Below are 18,890 nucleotides of genomic sequence, written 5' to 3'. Positions count from 1 at the left end.
TTGCAGAGCATATTATAACAGCTCAGCCCCAGCTCTTCTCAGTAGAAAAATAGAAAAGGGAGCCGGCATGTCTGCACACAGCTCTAATTCCAGTATTCTGGACACTGATGCAGGAAGGATGTGAGTTCAAAGCTAGCCTGGGTTGCATAGCAAGATCCTGGCAAAGGATGAGAGACAGGGAGAAAGGGCCGTGGGGCTGGGGGTAGAAGGTGGGAAAGGAGGAAGAGACCAGGGAAAGGAAAAGAGGGAAGAGATGCTGATGCCAGTGTCACGGGGAGACCTTGAGTTCATGGCATTTCCCAAGAGAACCTGCCCTTTTCCCAGCCTTTGGCATTCAGAGGGCACTGTATAGTAAATTGTGGTGTTTGCGTTTTCTAATTCAGTACTGTTTCAAAGCCTGCCATCCAGGAGGGTGATTTTTGCTTAGAAACTTCAAAGGAACCTGACATCAAAGGAGCCTGCCACCCAGAGCTTGGCCGAGGCTGGGGGGCTCCTCCATGTCAGGCGCATGCCCTCTGTGTGATTTCATCTGCACTGCTTCCCTGGGGCAGCATGGCCTCATCTTCTTCATGCGGACAAGTCACAGACGGGCTGAAGAGGAACTCGCGTAGCACCCGAGTATCAGTGCAAGGATCAGAGTGGGCAGCGCTTTTTCAGGTGCTCGTCTCTGGAATGGACACCTGCAGAGCCACCATTGCTTGAAAACACTTGAGGGCTGCGCGGTTTCCTATTGCTCCCTGGATACCTTATCATTTCTTTTCTGTCCTTCCTCTACCTTTTCTTTCAAAGATACAGAAACCAAGAGCGAAAGCCAGGGTTCTCAGAAAGCAGCTGAGGAACCAGGAAGAAATGCTTCTTCAGAGGCCTTGGAGACTCAGGTAAGGGACATGACCTCCCCGGGCCTGAGGGATGGGGATGGACCTGGTTACTGTGACACTGAATTAGTTAGGGTCACCACTGAATCCTGTCATCTGCTGCAGAAAGGCCCTGCTCACACTCAGGTGGTAAAATTGTGTAAGTTTGCAATGGGCAAGCCTCATGGGCATGCTCTAGAATGCAGGCCTGAATGGAGCTTCGTCCTGTAGCTGTTACCTTTCTTGTAACCGTGACAGAATACGTGACCAAAGCAACCTTGGCAAAGGAGACTTAATTTTGGCTCCCAATATGAGGAGGCCATAGGCTCTCATGGCGGGGAAGGTATCGCAGTGGGAGCGTGAAGCAGCTGATCGTACTGTGTCTGAAGTCAGGAAGCAGAGAAAGAGAGATGAAGACTGATTTCCTCTTCCTCCCCCTCCAGAATTCAGTCTGGGACCCCGGTCCGTGGGATGGTGCCATCCATGTCTGGGTAGGACTTCCCTTCTCAGTGAAACTTCTCTGGAAATGCCCTCAATGATACCCCCAGAGGAGTATCTCTACGTGGATGCTAATTAATGATCACAAGTTTACACCTTGTCAACATGATACCCAAATATGTCACCTTTAGCCATTACACTGTCCTAAAGGGTTCATGGCCATCTCATAAGAAAAAATTCATTTAATGTGTTTCTAGAGCCCCCCATAGTCTATAACAGTCTGGACCCCGTTCCAAAATCCGGTTCCCGTGGAAGACTCAAGACAGTCTTACCTGTGAGGCCCTACAAGATTACATACTCATAACGTATGCCAGCATGGGGTACTATTCCCATTATGAAAGAGAGAAATAGGGGCATAGCAAGGGAAGACCAAAGCAAAACCCAGACTCAGCAGGACAAGCAGCAAATACTGTTGTATGTGCCCAGCATCTTGGGCTTTGGGTGGCATCATCTGAACTCCAGCAGCCCAGGTGCTTCTCTTACAGCCCCGCTGCCTGTAGCCACAGGATAGTCCTTCTAGGTCAGCTACAGTCTGTGCTTGCAACTTAGGCTGAGTGTGCCACAGCCCTCTTGTCTCCAGATCCTGATGTCTCCTTGCCATTGAAGCATCCTTATCTTAGCTCCGTACAGTGATCTCTCAGGGACATCCTCAGGGAATCTGACTCTGCCACACAGTGCCTGGCCTCTGTGACTTTTTGGAGCCTAGTGCAAGTCTCCATGATCCTGTAACTCTCGTATTTTGTCTGTTTGTAAAGCCAGCATCATGTGAACAGTACTGCCAAGTTTTGTTCCCAACTCAAGACACCGCCAGTTCTCCACCCTCCACCTTTCCTCCCGTACATTCCCACACTAGAGGAAGCTAAGGCAGGTGCAGTTGCTCACTGGAAGCTAATTAGGCAATTCAAAGATGCTAAAGAAACACACAGGCTCCACACGCTCAAATGCACCAGCATGCTCCTTCCTGCCCTGATTGGGCCTTGGTACTCCACAGAGACACCTGTCGCTGTTTCCTGGAGAGCTACCCAGCTTCACTCAACCTGTGTGGGTTCAGGATGAGCTTTGCTTCACTCTTTTACAGCCAGTGTGGCTATAACAGAGCAAGTGGGGTGCTGCTGCCTGGACCTAAACCAAGGGATGAATCCACTCCCAGGGAGTCCTGAACCAGTCATGTGATGAGATAGATGGGGATTAATGGGTGGGCCCAGGAATCCAGCCACTGCTGGATTTGTGTTATCAGTGTCTAAAAATGTCTGTATTTGAAGGGCTGTCAGTGCATGTCCTTTTGTCCTCAGGAGCTAGGCCACTCAGGTCCCCTCCTTAGAAGACCTCAACAAGTGTGTCAGGTAGGTGGTGAAATGAATGGGTTCACCCTTAGGTTACTGTGAATTTCCTGGCACCTTGTCAGCACTCACTAGGGGCTGGACTATATAGTCCCATCAACTTCTGCTTGACGGATTCCTTCAAGATTGGGAGTAGGTGAAGAACTATTGCTTCCTAAGCCCAAGTGCCTCCTTTTTCCCTCCTATATAGCCTCACATAGAAAAGAAAAAGTACCCCTTGTCAATCAGTCAACACACACACACACAGAGTAATCTTGGGGAACAGAAGGAAGGAGGACCTGAGGCTTAGCACTAGGTCCCCCTGGACTCTCTTCCCCAATTTTAATGTTGTGGAAATTTTCATTCTCTTTGGAAGAATGCTCGCTGGTTGCCCCAAGCCACAAAAGGCTCAGTGTGTAATAATTGGGTGTCATGTTTCAAGCACAGTTTTATCCACATAGATCTAGTGATCACAATGGTCAGGTACCCCGCTAAGTGCTGAGGGAACCCCCATACTCGAGCATAGTCCCAGTCTGCAAGAGGCTGTATGTGATGGAAAGAGAAGAGGCTCTTAGTGAACAGCATGGAGAATAGGATGGGAGACAGCAAGAAGTCGAGGCCAAAAAGAGAGTGGACCCTTTCAAAAAAGATTGAAGGGCCCGGGCAATGGAGAGAAATGAGACTCATGAGAAGCATTTAGACCTTTAGACATTGTGTCTAAAATGGAACACTTTGTGTGCTGCTGCAGGAGACATCACATTTACTCTCCAACAACAACCAAAAAAAAAAAAAAAAAAAGATCTGAAATACACAAAACAAACATTCTCAAGATAGTGCTCTCTCTACGATAGCAAAGGATCCTAACGTCATTGAGATGGGAAACAAGGTGACTCAGTATGTGATTGTCTACCTCATAGCACGTGAAAATCAGGCAAATATCCACAAAGACAGATCAGTGCGTCCATGGAGTCTAGAGTTTGAAGGATAGAGCAGCGGAGAGGAGAGAGTTGTGCAGAGACTGAGCTCTGTCATCTGTATGCAAAGGATGCTGTTTGGTCTTCAGCTGAGCATTGGTCAGAGCATGCTGCGTGTACTGAGGTCAGACATGGGCAGTGCACTTCCCAGGGGATTAGGGCCAACAGTACTCACAGGTTTACAGGCTGGAAATGGTGCCTGTGCCCAGCAAACTAGAAAACAGTGTACTTGACAAGGCCCAGGGAAAGGACACGTGTGTGTCTTGGCTCCATAATGAGAATATTCTAATTCTCTAGAGGAAGAACCATTCTAGTTCTCTCTCATGATTCAAGAATCAAAAGGGTCAAACTTTCCAAGTAACTTAACTGAGTCCCAAAGTCCGAGAATATTTGTAAGAATACAGATGTATTCACAGTGTTTAGAATCCAGTTAAAAATTACCATGTATTCAAACCCTAGGATCATATATAGCACCTCAAACAGAGCTAAATCCATTAATCAACCTCAAACTAAAGTGGATGGTAGAAATAGCAAACAAAGCAAGGATTTTATTAATATGTTCTTTGAGAGTTTCATACATACTCAGGGCATGTTGATCATGTTTACATACCCCAGTTAGTTTCAGGTCCACCTCCCTCCTCATCATCTCCCAACTCCATGCTCTCTCAAAAAATGAGTTCTACTACATTCTATTTGCTCTCAAAGTTAAAGAGAGGCACAGGAGATACTAAAATGATCCACCACAGATTCTAGAGATAAAACCACACTGTATGTGCATCGCAGAAATTGAGAAGTGCATCAGAAGGATTGACAACAGATTAGATATCGTGGGAGAAAAGATTGGTGAACTTGAGGCATAGAGAAGTGAGACATTTTACAAAAGGTTTTATTTCACACTCTCTGTGTTACAATGAGAATGGGGAGTCTAGAAATATAACTTCAGGGAGTCACTTCTCTCCTTCTACCACGTGGGTCCTGGGGATTGAATTTAGGTTGTTAGCCTTGGTGACAAGCACCTTTACCTGCTGAGTCATCTCTCCTGTAGTGAAAAGGGTTTTTTTTTTTGGTGTTGTTGTTGTTCTTTTTTTTAAATATTAATGAACTCTGACAGAGTGACCTAATATATGTTAAATCGTAGTCTACAGAGAAGAAAAAAGAGATTGGGACAAAAAAACCCCCAAAACCCTGAAGAAACAATGACAAGATTGTTGACTAGATGTGTCTGGTGGTCTTCCCTCTGAAGACAGAAAGGCCAAAACAGGACAAGTATAAAGTTTTCACTTATTGAAGGATAGGGTCCAAGTGTGAGGTAGGTTTCCGCTCTGTATGCTGTGATTACCACTGGTTAATAAAGAAGCGGCTTTGGGTCTATTGCAGTGCATAATAGGGCAAGGTGGGAATTCCAAGCAGATAGAGGAGGAAAGGGTAGGCAGAGTCAGAGAGATACCATGTAGCTGCCCCAGAGGAGAAGATGCCCGTGCGCTGGTACCGGTAAACCACGAGTCTCGTGGTAAAATATAAAATAATAAAAATGGGTTAATTTTAGATGTAAGAGTGTTAATAAGAAGCCTAAGCTAATGGGCCAAGCAGTGTTGTAATTAATACAGTTTCTGTATGATTATTTGGGGTCTGGGCAGCCAGGAAATGAATGAGCAGCCTCTCTCTACACAAGTGGTCAGCCATGGCAGTGCATGGATGTAATCCAAGCACTTAGGAGTGGAGTCAGAAGTTCAAAACAAGCTTGGGATGTATAGAGAGTTTTAGGCTAGCCTGGGCTGCTTGAGTTACTGTCTCAAACAAACAAACAAACAAACAAACAAACAAAAAGAAATTTAACAGACCAAGACAATATTTTTAAAAAGGATTATTCTTAGGTGTCTGTTTGGAAATACAAGACTCTCTAAACATGAAAACCATCATTGTATTTTATTATATTAGCAAATAAAAAACGCAATTTCTTCATAAATCCAGAAAAGGAATTAGAAAATTTACCATCCATTCCCCATAAGTACTTTTAGAAAATTAGGTATAATAGGGAATTTAATTTGATAAAATACATTTGAAAAAAGTTAGCTTGTTACTTAATGGTTATGGATGGATTTTCTCTCTCTCTCTCTGACTTTGTTCTCTTACCACTTCAATTAAATGTGGTACTGATGGGCTAAGCCAGTGTACAAAAATATGAAAAAGAGAAAAGAATTGGTATTTTAAGGAAAATGAAAATTGCATTTTGTTCTGATCCTTTATGCAGGAAATGCACAAAGCAGCTACAGCACTAGTACATATTTAAGCAAATTTCAAAAATGTTCACACCTTGATGCATAAATGTCACTTTGTCTTGCATGAGTTGCATTTCTTGCTGTTGTGACCCATACTGACAGGAACAGCTAATGAGAGGAATGAATTGTCTCGGCTCATGATCTCAGAGGACTCGGTCCACAGTCACCGGGCTCCGTGTTTCTGGGCCTGTGAAGAGGCAGAGCATCAATGCCACAGGGATATGTGACAGAGGTGTCTTGTGGTAGACAGGGAGCAGTGAAAAGTCAAAGGTCCACTCTACTGGTTTTCTCATTTTATAGTATTTGGACACCCAACCCATGGGATCATGCCACCCACATTTTCAGGGTTCTTTCTCTTATTTTCTCTCAAAATGCCTTCACGGACGTACATGACCCATCTCCAGCCTCCTAGATGACACTGAAAATGAGCTCTCACAGATGTTATTTAAATATCTTCCTATAACAGGAGCACACAAACAGACATAGAAACACATACCATTTAGCATAGTAAAACTCCAGGAAATAGTTTAAGACCTATGCACTGACAGCTGCTAAACCTTTCTGAAAAGAGAAATAAAGCCGTGAGATATCCTGTATGCACAGATATGAAAACTTGATGTTTGTCAAGATGTCAGTTTCCCAAATTCCTCTGTAGATCCAGCAAGACCCTAGTTAAAATTTAGCAGGAATAAATATTTTAGAAATTAAAACAGCAAATTCATATGGAAAGAGAAAGGACCCGTAGCAGTCAGGATCATTTACGACAAAGTTGTAGAATTGAAACTGAGTGGATTCAAGATATATTTTAAAATTCTTATATTTAGGTATCATGGTACTGGCATCAAGGTCAGCGTAAGTGAAACAAAATATCCTGATAGAAATGAATATGGAATTGGAGTGAACACTTCCCAGAAGAAAATGTCTAAATGAAATGACATTCAACTTCCTCACTCATTAGGGAAATGCACATTAAAACGATAATCAGGCACAACCATGCATTATTAGGATGATCAAAAATTTAAAAATTCAGCATTCTAAATGTTGATGAAGATATGCAGGAATTTTGTTTCATTCACACACGGGCAATACTTAGCAACAAGAGGGAATAAATTGCCCGGATGCTTGAGAATGTGAATGATTTAATTTTTAATGTCAAAAGAAATAGAAGTCAACCCCTCTCCCAGTAAAAGCATACCCTCGATTCCAAGAATCTGGTGATGAAGAAGAGATCAGTGTTTGCCTGGACCAGAACTGAAAGCAGTGGGATCTAGGGGCACAGAGAAATGCAAACACTTATGGGAGTGAGGTATATGTTCATCGTTTAAACTAGGGTGATCTTTTTATAGGTATATACACAAGTCAAAACTTCTCAAAAAGCATATTTTAAATGAATGCAGTTTATTGTGTGTTAATTATACTTTAATAAAACAGATTTTAAAAAAAGCTTGGTGAAGCTCTCAAGTTACAGAGAATAATGGTGTCACAACTAACATCTGGAGAGAATTAGGAGGTGCTTGCACGGTCCTAAACACCAATCAGTCTGCCATCTACCTCCTCCCTCTCTCCTTTTAGAAAAGTCTTGGAGGTGGATGCGGGATGAGGGAACTGAGGCTCCATCACTTTCTCGTGTCTCCTAGCCATTAGCAGAGGCCCCGAGGTCTGAACACTGGCGATTCGCTGCAGAATTTGGGTTCTGACCATCATGGCTTGGTTGATTCTTATGTCTTCTCATGGTCTTTTGCAGGAGAAAGATGAAGAATCTTCTTTGTCTGGGGATTTACCGTCAGGGGACATCAGTAGACACTCTGATGAAGTGCAGGTAAGGTTTGTGTGTGCACAGGGCCTCTGCCTTCCCTCCTTTCCCTTCAGCCTTCGTGTGCCCTTTCCTCCTCTAGCCCGCCGCTGCATCTCCCCAAGGCATAACCACGGTTGTCCTCGGGATTAGCTTTGGGTAACTGTGACCCCGCTGTAATTAATCCCTAATCCCACACTCCCCTGCACAGCTCAGACTGCAAGTTATACTTTGTGTTTCAATTATTTGTAACAATTTTAGTAAACATCCTTTTCTTCTTCTGTGCCCAAAGAGAAGCTTTGGAGAGCTAAAATGCTTATTAGAGCAACCCCCCCCCCCGTGCTGTTCATTTCCCATATACACACAAGTACATACCATGTGATATATGCAGATTCATATATGCACACACACGCCCAGGTTCATCCACTGTAAGTGTGTGCACTTATGTACTGCTTAGGTTCCTGTAAAGGTTCCCTCTTGTTGGAGGTTCAAGTCAAGCTTCATTTGGTTAACCGAGGTTTACTTGGTAGCATCTTCTTTGGCTATCCCTAGGGCATCTTCCTTTGTTACTTTTCTTCATCTGACTTCCAGCTTAGCACTGTTTCTTTGTCAGATGGGGTCCACTCGTGCCTTCTTGTGTCTTCTGTTTCTTGTTCACAAACTGGGGAGTTGTGAGATCCCAATGCCCTGTGGTCCTCCTCAGGATTTGGACCTAAGGAGCAGAGGAAGGCATTATCGTTTCTTGAGTAGGAGATTCACATGATCTGCCCTTTCTGTCCCAGTGACAAGACCAAGGCCAAACCTCTCCCCAATTCCAGAGGGCCTTTGGTGACAGTCTGCTGCACTCCGCTGCCTCTAGAAGCTTGTGCGTCTCTGAGGGAGGCCTAGGCCGTGAGAATCAGCAGATGCATGACGGGGCAAACACTGAATGCTGCTCCCACACATTGGAGCTCTGTCAGAAGGCCAGACCCCTGGGGTCTAACCCCCAGAGCCTGACCAATCAAGGAATTTGTTAGGAGGGAGGGTGTCACTTTCTGATGGCCAGCCCTGAGCTGGAGATCAGGGCTCTAACTAGAGCACTAATGATCTCTAGGTGCCTCTGGCCAGGCTGTCTGCAGGTGGGGGTGGAGACAGGGAAGAGTGGGGCTGGGCGAGCAGGATGTGCTGTCAGACAGACGGCACTGTATGGGGACAGGTCCACATTCGCAGTTGCTACTGGACCCCCGCTCTCTGTCCTCTGTTGTCTAGTGTCCCTTAGCACCCCAAGGAAGAGGGCTAAAGGTGCCTAGCTCCCACTCTTGAGGGAACAGCCAGGAGCCAGTGAGGAGAGTGGCTGGGAATCAACACCCAGCCCCTGTACCTCTGAGGCAGAGAGTGTACAGCACTGAGCCCATAGTGGAAAGCCACTCCTGGAAAAGCCTGCATTGGTGACCGTCACTTCCTCTCTCTCCTCCCAGAGCTTCGTGACAGCTGCAGAGACCCAGAGCTTGGGTTTGTCTCTGAGGACCCGCACTGAGACACTCACTAACCCTAGGCCATTGCTAGTCCCCAGGCAGGAGAGTGACAGTTCAGTGGGAGGAGACAGTTTTCTCTCTAATATTTCTAAGAGGGAGGCCACTACTTTATAGACATGGATGGAACGGGATGGGAGGACCAGAACCCTTAGACCCCCTGAGGACCCTAGGTAAGTCGGTAAGCAAGGACGATCGATTTCCCATGTTTATCTCCTGACCCTTCCAGAAAAAAAAAAAAAACCCAAAACCCACTGAGATGACCGTGAAGAAGTGAAAAGGGCACAAATCCACAAAGACAACAGGACGGAAAGGAGTTATTGGAAGATAAGCACTTAAAAAATATTTAGAATCAAGAAAATCGATGGAGGAGTTTGCACTGGCTTAGCAGAACTGAGAAAGGGGAAAGAAGTCCGAGAGGAGGCCAGGAAAAGTGTAGGGGCTCGCCCCCGGGGCTTGGGGTTCCGCTGAGGGAGGTTAGCAGCATGGCTGAGCACAGAGGTCTGTTTGGCAGCCTGGTAAGGAGTAGCCTGCACCCCAAACTCCCTGCACCCTCTACATAGCTGACGAACCATACCCCAGGGGACATGACCTGTGAGCATTCCTGTGAGCATGACCCGGAGAAACCAAGAAAACACTCTGCAAAGTTGTCTGATGGTGAGGGACTGAGAATAGAGAAAATGCCATTCACCACTTCAGCTGGAGGAACCCCACCCACTCCTCCAAACCAGAAACGAGGTGTTTGTTGGAGTAGTCCCTTGTTGCTGTAATCCATTACCACGACTTGGTGGCTTAAAACAATTGTCCCTGTTGTCTTCGAGGCCTAGAGATCAGAATTCCCAGACAGGTCTCACGGCACTGAGTCTTTAAGGAGAGGTGGGGGGTTATTTCTGAGGCATCTGGGGAAATGCTTTTCCTTGCTCTGCCAGGGACTAGAGGGCACATATATTCCTTGTCTTTTACCCTCTTCCAGTATCTTCAGGGCCACAAGAGTACACCTCCCCACCCCATCTGAGCATACTGCCTCCCTCGACATTTTATCATATCCATTTAAGTAAACCAGGATCCTTCTCAAAATCCTCAATTTAGTGAGATCTGCTAAGCTCCTGTCGCTGTAAGGTACATGTTCTCAGGTTCTGGGAATTCAGACACACTTCTTGAGGGCCACTGTTTTCTTCCCCCAGTCTCTCCTGCAGGTTGGAACTGTAGGCTGAGAGAGTTTTGTATTATTTTTTTTTAAAGATTTATTTATTATGTCTACAGTGTTCTGTCTGCATGTATGCCTGCAGGCCAGAAGAGGGCACAAGATCTCATTACAGATGGCTGTGAGCCACCATGTGTTTGTTGGGATTTGAACTCAGGACCTCTGGAAGAGCAGCCAGTGCTCTTAACCGCTGAGTCATTTCTGCAGCCTCTGTATTAGTAACTTTTCTGTTATTTTGATAAAACACTGTGACCAAAAGATTTTATTTGGGCTTAGAGTTCCAGACGGCTCGAGGTCGGTCATGGTGGGGAGGCATAGCAGGAGGAGGAAGCTGTGGCAGTCGCAGCGGGAAGCTGAGAGATCACATCTTTACCGGAGAGCATTAGATAGTGAGGATGAACCGGAAGTAGGGCAAGGTGATGTGCTCTCAAAGCCCGCCCCCCAGGGACACATTTCCTCTAACAAGGTCACACCTCCTACACCTTCAGAAATAGCATCTTCAAGTGTGCCCTGAGTGTTCAAATGCCTGACCCTAGGGGAGGGACACTTTTCTCCAAACCATTACAAACTCCAAGACGTGAATAGGCAGGGGAAAGTAACAGTGAGTTTCATAGATTATTTCAAATACCCGATTGCCGAGATTGACCAACACTTCTCCAAACTTACAAAACATGAAAGAAATGTAGAAACCAAGGAAATAAAAATACAGTACACAAATGAGAATGGGGTTAAGTTAGACGGCTTTGTTCATGGTGGCAACAATACATCCTAATGTAATAACATAGCATAACGTGATCGGCATTCCGTCATCTACAACATATCATAACAGTGTCAATACTGGTGTAACGAGAAATGCAATTTAGTTATACGGTGGGGATAGTATACAGGAAGGAATGTTGGAAATCATTTAAATATATCCATCATTTCAGTGCTTAATAAGAAAAAAATTTAAATTGATAAATTAAAGAATAGCAGCATAAGCCTATTTTTCAGAAATAGAGGGAAGCACCCCAAGAAACAAAACGGTTAAAAGCTATACCTGATGGGAGGGTGGGGGATAAGGGACAGCTGGTTTTCTTTACCAAGTTTTACTACTAGTATTTTGACTCTTTGCTTATGTTACTTTGATTAATAAAATTCCCAGAAGGAACTCTGAATGAATCAGGTTTCACCCCCAAATCAGTGTGGATGTACCCAGTGTTAACTTCCCTGGTGGCTGAGCTCAAGTGGACCTTTCTGGGCTCCTGTCTCATTCCCAGAATCACCTGAGCATTTTCAAGGTCCAGAAATTCTAGTGCCACAAAATGTTGACGAGACCCATTGCTGATGGTGTTAATGTGTACAACGAATCTCTACCTAGTAGAACAATGGAAACATCTGTTTTTCTGGCCTTTGTGTGAGAACTTCTTTGTATCACTGTGCATTTTGAATGTCACTATAAGGTCTCCAGATAGACCTTTGCAGGATGGTTTGTTTCTGAGGAGACAGTCTCACAGGCATCGTTGGAGCAGGACATGGAGAAACAGTGCAGCCACTAGCCCGTTAAAAGCTCCGTGGTTCCCCCCAACTTGCCCCTCTCTCCTGGCTCTAGGATGTGGAACAGAAGTTAAGCGTGCTCTCCAACGTGGGTGATGAGGACCTCACTTTGAGCAGTGAGAGCTCCCTGCCGTCCTTCCTGTTCCCCGAGGAATCCTCCCACTTCCGCCCCATCTACCTGGGAGAATCCACTGCGTTTTGCATTCAGCTCTTTTGTATCGATGAGAAGTACGAGGCAAGGCAAGTGCTGATCTCTTCTATTTGTCTGTTGTGCTAAGCACTTCTTAGGTAACAATTTTACAGAGTATGCGGTAGTTAAGCCAGACCCCATATCCTAATCTTCTGGGGACCTTAAAACAACAGATTCTTGGACCCCATACTGTTGCTGGAGCTCCTTCCGCTCCTTCAGCCAATAGCCGCTGAGGTACCACGCATCTCTCTCTACACCATACTGAGATTCTAGTTTGTAAAGTCTGGATAAGACCTACAGAACGGGCCAAAAATCTCTGGCCCGTTCTGTTTCACCTGTAGCACAGTTGAAGTTCTGAAAATGCCTACTGGGTAGCCACGTACTGTTTCCATTTTAAACAGTCTGCATTTCTCTGGTTGGTAGCCGAGATTTCCCGCCAAAGTTTCAAGAGACCTGGTTGACTCAGTGCTCATTCCGGAGCCGGTAATGGTCACCGAGTCGTACTTCAGAGTGCACTCAGTCTGTTACTTTGTGCCCCATCCTTAATCTGGAGCAGGAGACAAGCCAAAATGTAGGGCATAAAAGGGACACCCTGTAATTCAGGAAAGCTTTTGGAAGAAGGAGGCGTGATGTCTGTCAGTCATGGCTCCCACTCCCTTTCCCTTAGGAACACCTACGCGTTCGACACTTATGGCCCCCTTTCTCAGGCTGAATAGGAACTGCTGCATGATGCCTGAACTTAGCATCTCCTTCAGCAATCGCCTATTACAACTTTACCCACAAGCTGTTTTAAAGAAGAAAATATGTGCCTATTTTAATAGAGCAGAAGGTTCTCCAGTACCTCAGAGATAACCAAAAACAGTGCTGGTCATTTCCTTTTTAGCGGGTACATTTAAACATACCCCCCCCACACACACACTTTTAGCTTCTAGAAGTATGTTTTTTTTAAATATTAGATGTTCAACTTTTATGGAGATTGTGGAGGTTGAAAAGAGAAATCTTTCTATTTTAATTACAGTGTAGACCAAAGAACCTGGAATGATCTTCTATATTTGTTTTATGTTTCTTTTCTCTGTGTTTTTAGATAAAATTTTGCCTAGATAGTTACTTTTGATTTAGTTTGATGATACCTTATAATTTGCCTATGAAAATACAAATGTGGCTCTTTAGAAAAATTTCTGCATATAAAAGTGAAAAAGATGAGACTAGCCTATCCCACAGCCATGTCTCTCCTTAACTCTTCTGAGAAGAAAGGGGAAGATCACATCTACAGACTGGCCATCATTAGTATTGGCTTTGAATTGCAGATATTATTGGTCACTGTGAAGAGTGTCCAAAGATACCTCGTTGCTGCCATATGAAACCCATGGTGCAGGCGTATGCAAGCGATTAGATACTGCTGGCTGGCTAACTGCTGAAAGCCTGGGGTGGGAGGGGTGGGATATAGGAGGGGTGAGGAGGGGGGATTGGGGAGGTAGGGGTTGAGGGGGGTGGGTAGGGTGGGAGGGAACATATGAACTGTCTCATGATGCTACATTTATTTGCAGTCTAGTAACATTGTTCACTTTCTCGATTACAGGTCCCTGGATTTTATGAGTTTTGTTTTCAATCTTTTTCCTGTGAGTATATGCTGAATTTTGAGTAATATAATTGGTTTTGTAGTTAAGTCATAGAGAGGCAGAATATTTATTGTACAGACATTTCAAATGCTGTGAATGTTGAGGCTTGAATCGCTCCCCTGTTCTGAAAAGATGGTCAAGTGGCGTGTCATAAACCCTTAAAAATAGAAAATATTATCATTTTTTTTCAGTAACATATCTGCTGTGCGGTCGTTTCTTTTAGAGACAGTATTCCAGTGGTTTATTGGGATTAAATAATTCATGGTCATATATGAAAATGCCAGCAGTTAGGAAACTTTAGTACCTTGGATTGTTGGATTTCTTTCTGGTTTACATTGGCTCAGACTATCCTGGCATCAATACATTGTTTTGTGGCAGGTGGAAAAGAGGAAACTTGTGGTAGATTTCCAGCTTGGCTTCTCTTCGCTGGTTATTCCTGGGGCCTAACGTGGTGGCTGGCATGTAGAAGGAGCTCAGCCCATGTTGGGCACTGAGTGTGAAGTCAAAGTGCAAACATACCCCTCCATCTTAGGGACTCTGAGCCTCTCCGTGGTCCCACTGTTGTCTGGGGTATCCCTAGGCAACAGTTTATCATTGGAAGGAAAGGAAGCAGAGAAGGACAACAGTCAAGGGAAGCAGTAGGTCTTTGGAAGGACCTTGCTGATGTTGCGCTGTGACGGTTCTATGTACAAGTTGACTCTTCAGAGGCAGACTGCAGGCAGAGTATCTGTTGTTTTGTGTGTCCTTTCTACCTGTAACATTGAGGCCAAAAATAAGTATATTGTAATTATTATGTGATACTAGATTTTACTTTCTCATTTTTTTCCAGAACTCAAACAACCTTAGAATAGGGCAATGTATTCTCCACTGTGGTTTCTTTTTCTTGATTTTTAAGGCATTTTCAAAGCTCATAAAGCTATGTGGATTAACCCAAACAAAGAATGTTCAAAGCTGGTTCCCTCAAAGATGCCTTAAAGACATTTCACTGAGCTTCATTCTTGGTTTTACATCCACATTATAGAAGTAAGACTGGATTTTAATAGGCAGAAGACCTGTTTACATTTTGACTCTATTTGACTTGGGGATATAAGGATACAGGAACAAAATACCTTCATTACTTCACCCTTAATCCCTCAAATCCAAACTGAAGCAACTCATTATCGTCAGCACCCCCTCCCCGAGGAAGCCCACCGAGACTTGGCACCCAGTCCTCATTTTCAGCTTGAGTAGCTCAGCATTGTGATTCTAAAGTCTCTCTGAAAGAAGCTGTGTTATTTTGCTAGAAAGAAGGAAGATAAGGTCAAATAATGACTCACTCCTTGGGGCTGCAAAATGTCCCGAGGGCCTTGGATTAGCCCAAGTAATACCTTCACAGGGTTCAAGAGGAGGCAAAGTCCCAAAGGGACAAATTAGCTCTGGGAAGAGCAGGCTGCTTCTGTGGGGACCTGGGGCAGGATCAAGTGGCTTCGAGGAACACAGACAGCCTGGAGCTGTACAGTCTTAGACGCTGGAGTGAGTGTTCCAGTCGCCCGCGTGAACAAAGAGTAAAAAGGAAGAAATGAAGCCCCCGTTAATAACACATTTCGCCCAGTTCAATGTCTCAGATGCGGCATTGCAGCGTGCAATCAATGGCAGCCCTGCTAATGAGCTGTTTTATATTCTTCCTCTCACGCTAAGCCTTGAAGTGCAGTGTTTTTAGATTGCAGCATACCTCAATAGAAGAACTGAATTTTCATCCGCAGTGCTTAATTCTATTTAGGTCTCATGAGATTTGCAGTTGGCTAAGAAACTTTGTATATTCGAGTTGGTGGGGATAGATTGACATGGCTCACACATGCACACAAAACTTGTCCAATAAGTGAAATTTGGTGCCAGTCTTTAAAGTTTAAATTAATGAAATTAAATTAATTAAGTGATATTAAATTAAGCTTTTAGTTTCTCAGTCACACCAGCTACAATGCAAACTCTCCTTGGTCACATGTAACCACTGGCTGCTGCCTGGGATAGCAAGGTCTAGAAAGGAACTTGCTGATCCTCTTGTGTCTTCTGGGGTTCATGCTTGCCTTTAGATTATCACCTCGAAAGGATGATGTCATGACACAGGGTCTGTGTATAACCAGAGGGCTTTAAAGGCAGAAAGTCTGGAGTATTTCACATTTCACAGAGGAGAGGCCAAGGCTTCTATGAATCTCATTTCTTAAGTTCAAGGCCCTTGTTATGATACTATACTGTCTCGTTTACTCACTGGTAAAACTGAATTCCCAAATGCGAATGGTCTTAGTTTAAAAATCTGTACCAGGTTTCGTAGCACAGGCCTTTACCCCAGAAACCCAGAGGGCTGAAGAGAGAGGAGTGTACATTCAAGATAAGCAAGGACTACAGAGAAAAGTTTAAGGCCAGCCTGGGCAGAGTTGTTGGTGAAATGGCTCAGCAGTAGAGCTCTTGGTAAGATGGTTCAGCGGTAGAGTTCTTGGTGAAATGGCTCAGTGGTAGAGATCTTGGTGAGTTGGCTCAGTGGTAGAGTTCTTGCCTAACGTCTGCCAGGCTCTGGGTACAGTCTCCAGAGCTACGAAATTAAATAAGTCAGTGAGATCAAGTGCTAGGAGTTGAATGTGGTAGCACATCCCTCTAAAGCTGCAATCCCAGAACTTGGGAGGCTGAGGCAGGAGGATATGAGTGATTAGTTAGAGCCTAGGTTTGGCTGCATAATGAAGCCCGGTCTCAGATCAGCTGCAACAATAAGAATCTACTTCTGTTATAGTCACTTGTTCTGCTCTCAGTCAGCTTTGCTGATGTCTGCTCCATCTTCTCCTAGTTGCCTGGCTCCATGAGTTGTATTAATGGCTCTCCAAATGGTGGAAAAGCTCAACTTGTGCTTTGTTTCACTTCTGTTTTCATTAGTGTTTTATAGCATGAATTTGCTTAGTTATATATGGCTTCTTCTAGTCTCCAAATACCCTGTTGACTTTAAAAAAAAATCTTTTTTAGGGTAAGAACTTCTGCTTGATATCTGTGCCCCATCTCACCCCTGAGTTTGTCCTCATCCAGAACTTTGTAAAGGTCGTCCCGTTCAACAATTGCACCCTGGAGCATGATCTCTATGTGTTCCATCGAGCTGGATTGCTCAGGTAAGTGAACTCATATGTTGTATGACTTCCTGGGAGATTGATAATGTCTTAGGCTGGTGTGAATGGAAAATGTCTCCCATAGGCTCAAGTAGGGGAACACTTGGTCTCTAGGAGGTGGTGTTGTTTGGAGGAGGTTATAGAACCTTTAGAAGGTAGAGGCATGAGCAACCTCCCAGGTAGTAGGCCTGAGGCAGTGACCTCCATGGGAGCAAGTATAAGGGAGTCACTGCAGAGGGAGCAGGCCCAAGCCAGAGACCTCTGTGGGACCAGGCACCAGTCAGGGACCTCTGAGGGAGCAGGTCCAAGCCAGGGACATCTGTGGGAACAGGCCTGAGTCAGCAACCTTTGCCAGAGCAGGCCTGAGTCAGCTACCTCAGTTGAAGCAGGCCTGAGGCAAGAACCTCAACAGGAGCAGGTACAAGCGAGCCACCGCTAAAGGAGCAGTTCCAAGCCAGAGACCTCTGTGGGACTCGGCCCAAGAGAGGGACCTCTGCAGTAGCAGGCCCAAGCCAGGGACAGCTACAGGAACAGGCCTGAGCCAGCAACCTCTGCTGGAGCAGGCCCAAAGCAGTGACCTCAGCAGGAGCAGCCCCAAGCAAGCAGCCTCTGCTGAAAGAGGCCAGAAGGACACACAGGATTGCAGAGTGGCCCTCCGGTAGTGCTGAGTGACCTCCAGGAACACTGAGTGACCTCCAGGGTGACTGGACCCTTGGCCCTGATTGTACCATGAGGAGCAACCAGCTGAACCTACGATCCACTGGCACATGGAAGAATTGATCACCAGAGACAAAGCCCCAACTACACCAATCAGAGGAAAAGATGGGTAGACAAGGTAAGAACACACTCAACACCTCAAAGTGCAACACAACACCAATAAAAACTAGTAGCTCCCACAACAGCATGACTTGAACAATCAAATATAAATGAAGCAAAAGAAAATGACCTAAAGAATATCTTTAGGAGAATGTTTGAGGCCCTTAAAGAGGAAATGAAAAATTCCCTTAAAGCAAGGGAGGAAAAGACAAACAAAAAATTGGAAGAACTCAACATATCCCTTAGAGAAAACCAAGAAAAGCAGTCAAACAGATGAAAGAAACTATCCAAGACTTGAAACCTGAAATAGAGACAATAAAGAAAACACAAACTGAGGGAATTATAGAAACAGAAATTATAAGAAAATGATCAGGAATCACAAATGCAAGCATAAACAGCAGAACACAAGAGATGGAAGAAAGAATCTCAAGTGCTGAAGATACAATAGAGGAAATAGACTCATCAGTCAAAGAAAACATTAAATCTAACAATAGCTTAACACAAAATATCCAGGAAATATGGGATACCTAAAAGATCAAACCTAAGAATAATAGGAATAGAAGAACAAGAAGTCCAACTCAAAAGCACAGAAAATATATTCAACAAAATCATAGAAGAAAACTTTCCCAACATAAAGAAAGATGTGCATATGAAGATACAAGAAGCTTACAAAACATCAAATAGACTAGATAAAAAAAGTTCCCTTCCCATATAATAATCAAAACACCAAACATACAGAGTAAAGAAAGAATATTAAGAGCTGCAAAGGAAAAAGGCCAAGTAACATATAAAAGCAGGTCTCTCAGAATTACACTTGACTTTTTAATGGAAACCATGAAAGCTGGAAGGTCCTGGTCAAGCATTATGCAGACAGTAAGAGACCATGGATGCCAGCCCCACACTACTATACCCAGCAAAACTTTCAATCACCATAGAAGGACCAAACAAGGTAGTCCATGACAGAAGCAGATTTCACCAATACTTAGCGACAAACCCAGCCCTACACAAAATACTAGAAGGACAACTCCAACCCAAGGAAATTAGCTACCTCAAAAGACAAACAAACATGACTTCTTAAATTTTGCATGCAAATGGACGGAAATAGAAAACACTATCCTGAGTGAGGTAAGCCAGACCCAAAAAGAGGAACATGGGATGTACTCACTCATAATT

General features: G+C 44.5%; 1 protein-coding gene across 1 annotated transcript in view; it reads left to right on the top strand.

Annotated features, from left to right (window-relative positions):
• Positions 1-18,890, top strand: part of Cfap61 (cilia and flagella associated protein 61) — a 265,147-nt gene that overhangs the window by 65,516 nt on the left and 180,741 nt on the right. The window contains exons 9-13 of the mRNA XM_026788484.1: positions 790-878; positions 7,669-7,743; positions 12,023-12,207; positions 13,737-13,776; positions 16,765-16,904. Of these exons, the coding sequence (XP_026644285.1) occupies positions 790-878; positions 7,669-7,743; positions 12,023-12,207; positions 13,737-13,776; positions 16,765-16,904 (529 nt within the window). The remainder of the gene's footprint in view (positions 1-789; positions 879-7,668; positions 7,744-12,022; positions 12,208-13,736; positions 13,777-16,764; positions 16,905-18,890) is intronic.

Source organism: Microtus ochrogaster, unplaced genomic scaffold (assembly GCF_000317375.1).
Source record: "Microtus ochrogaster isolate Prairie Vole_2 unplaced genomic scaffold, MicOch1.0 UNK3, whole genome shotgun sequence".
Lineage (NCBI taxonomy): Eukaryota > Metazoa > Chordata > Mammalia > Rodentia > Cricetidae > Microtus > Microtus ochrogaster.
The sequence above is the reverse complement of the archived record's forward strand: the minus strand, read 5'-3'. Positions and strand labels throughout refer to the sequence as shown.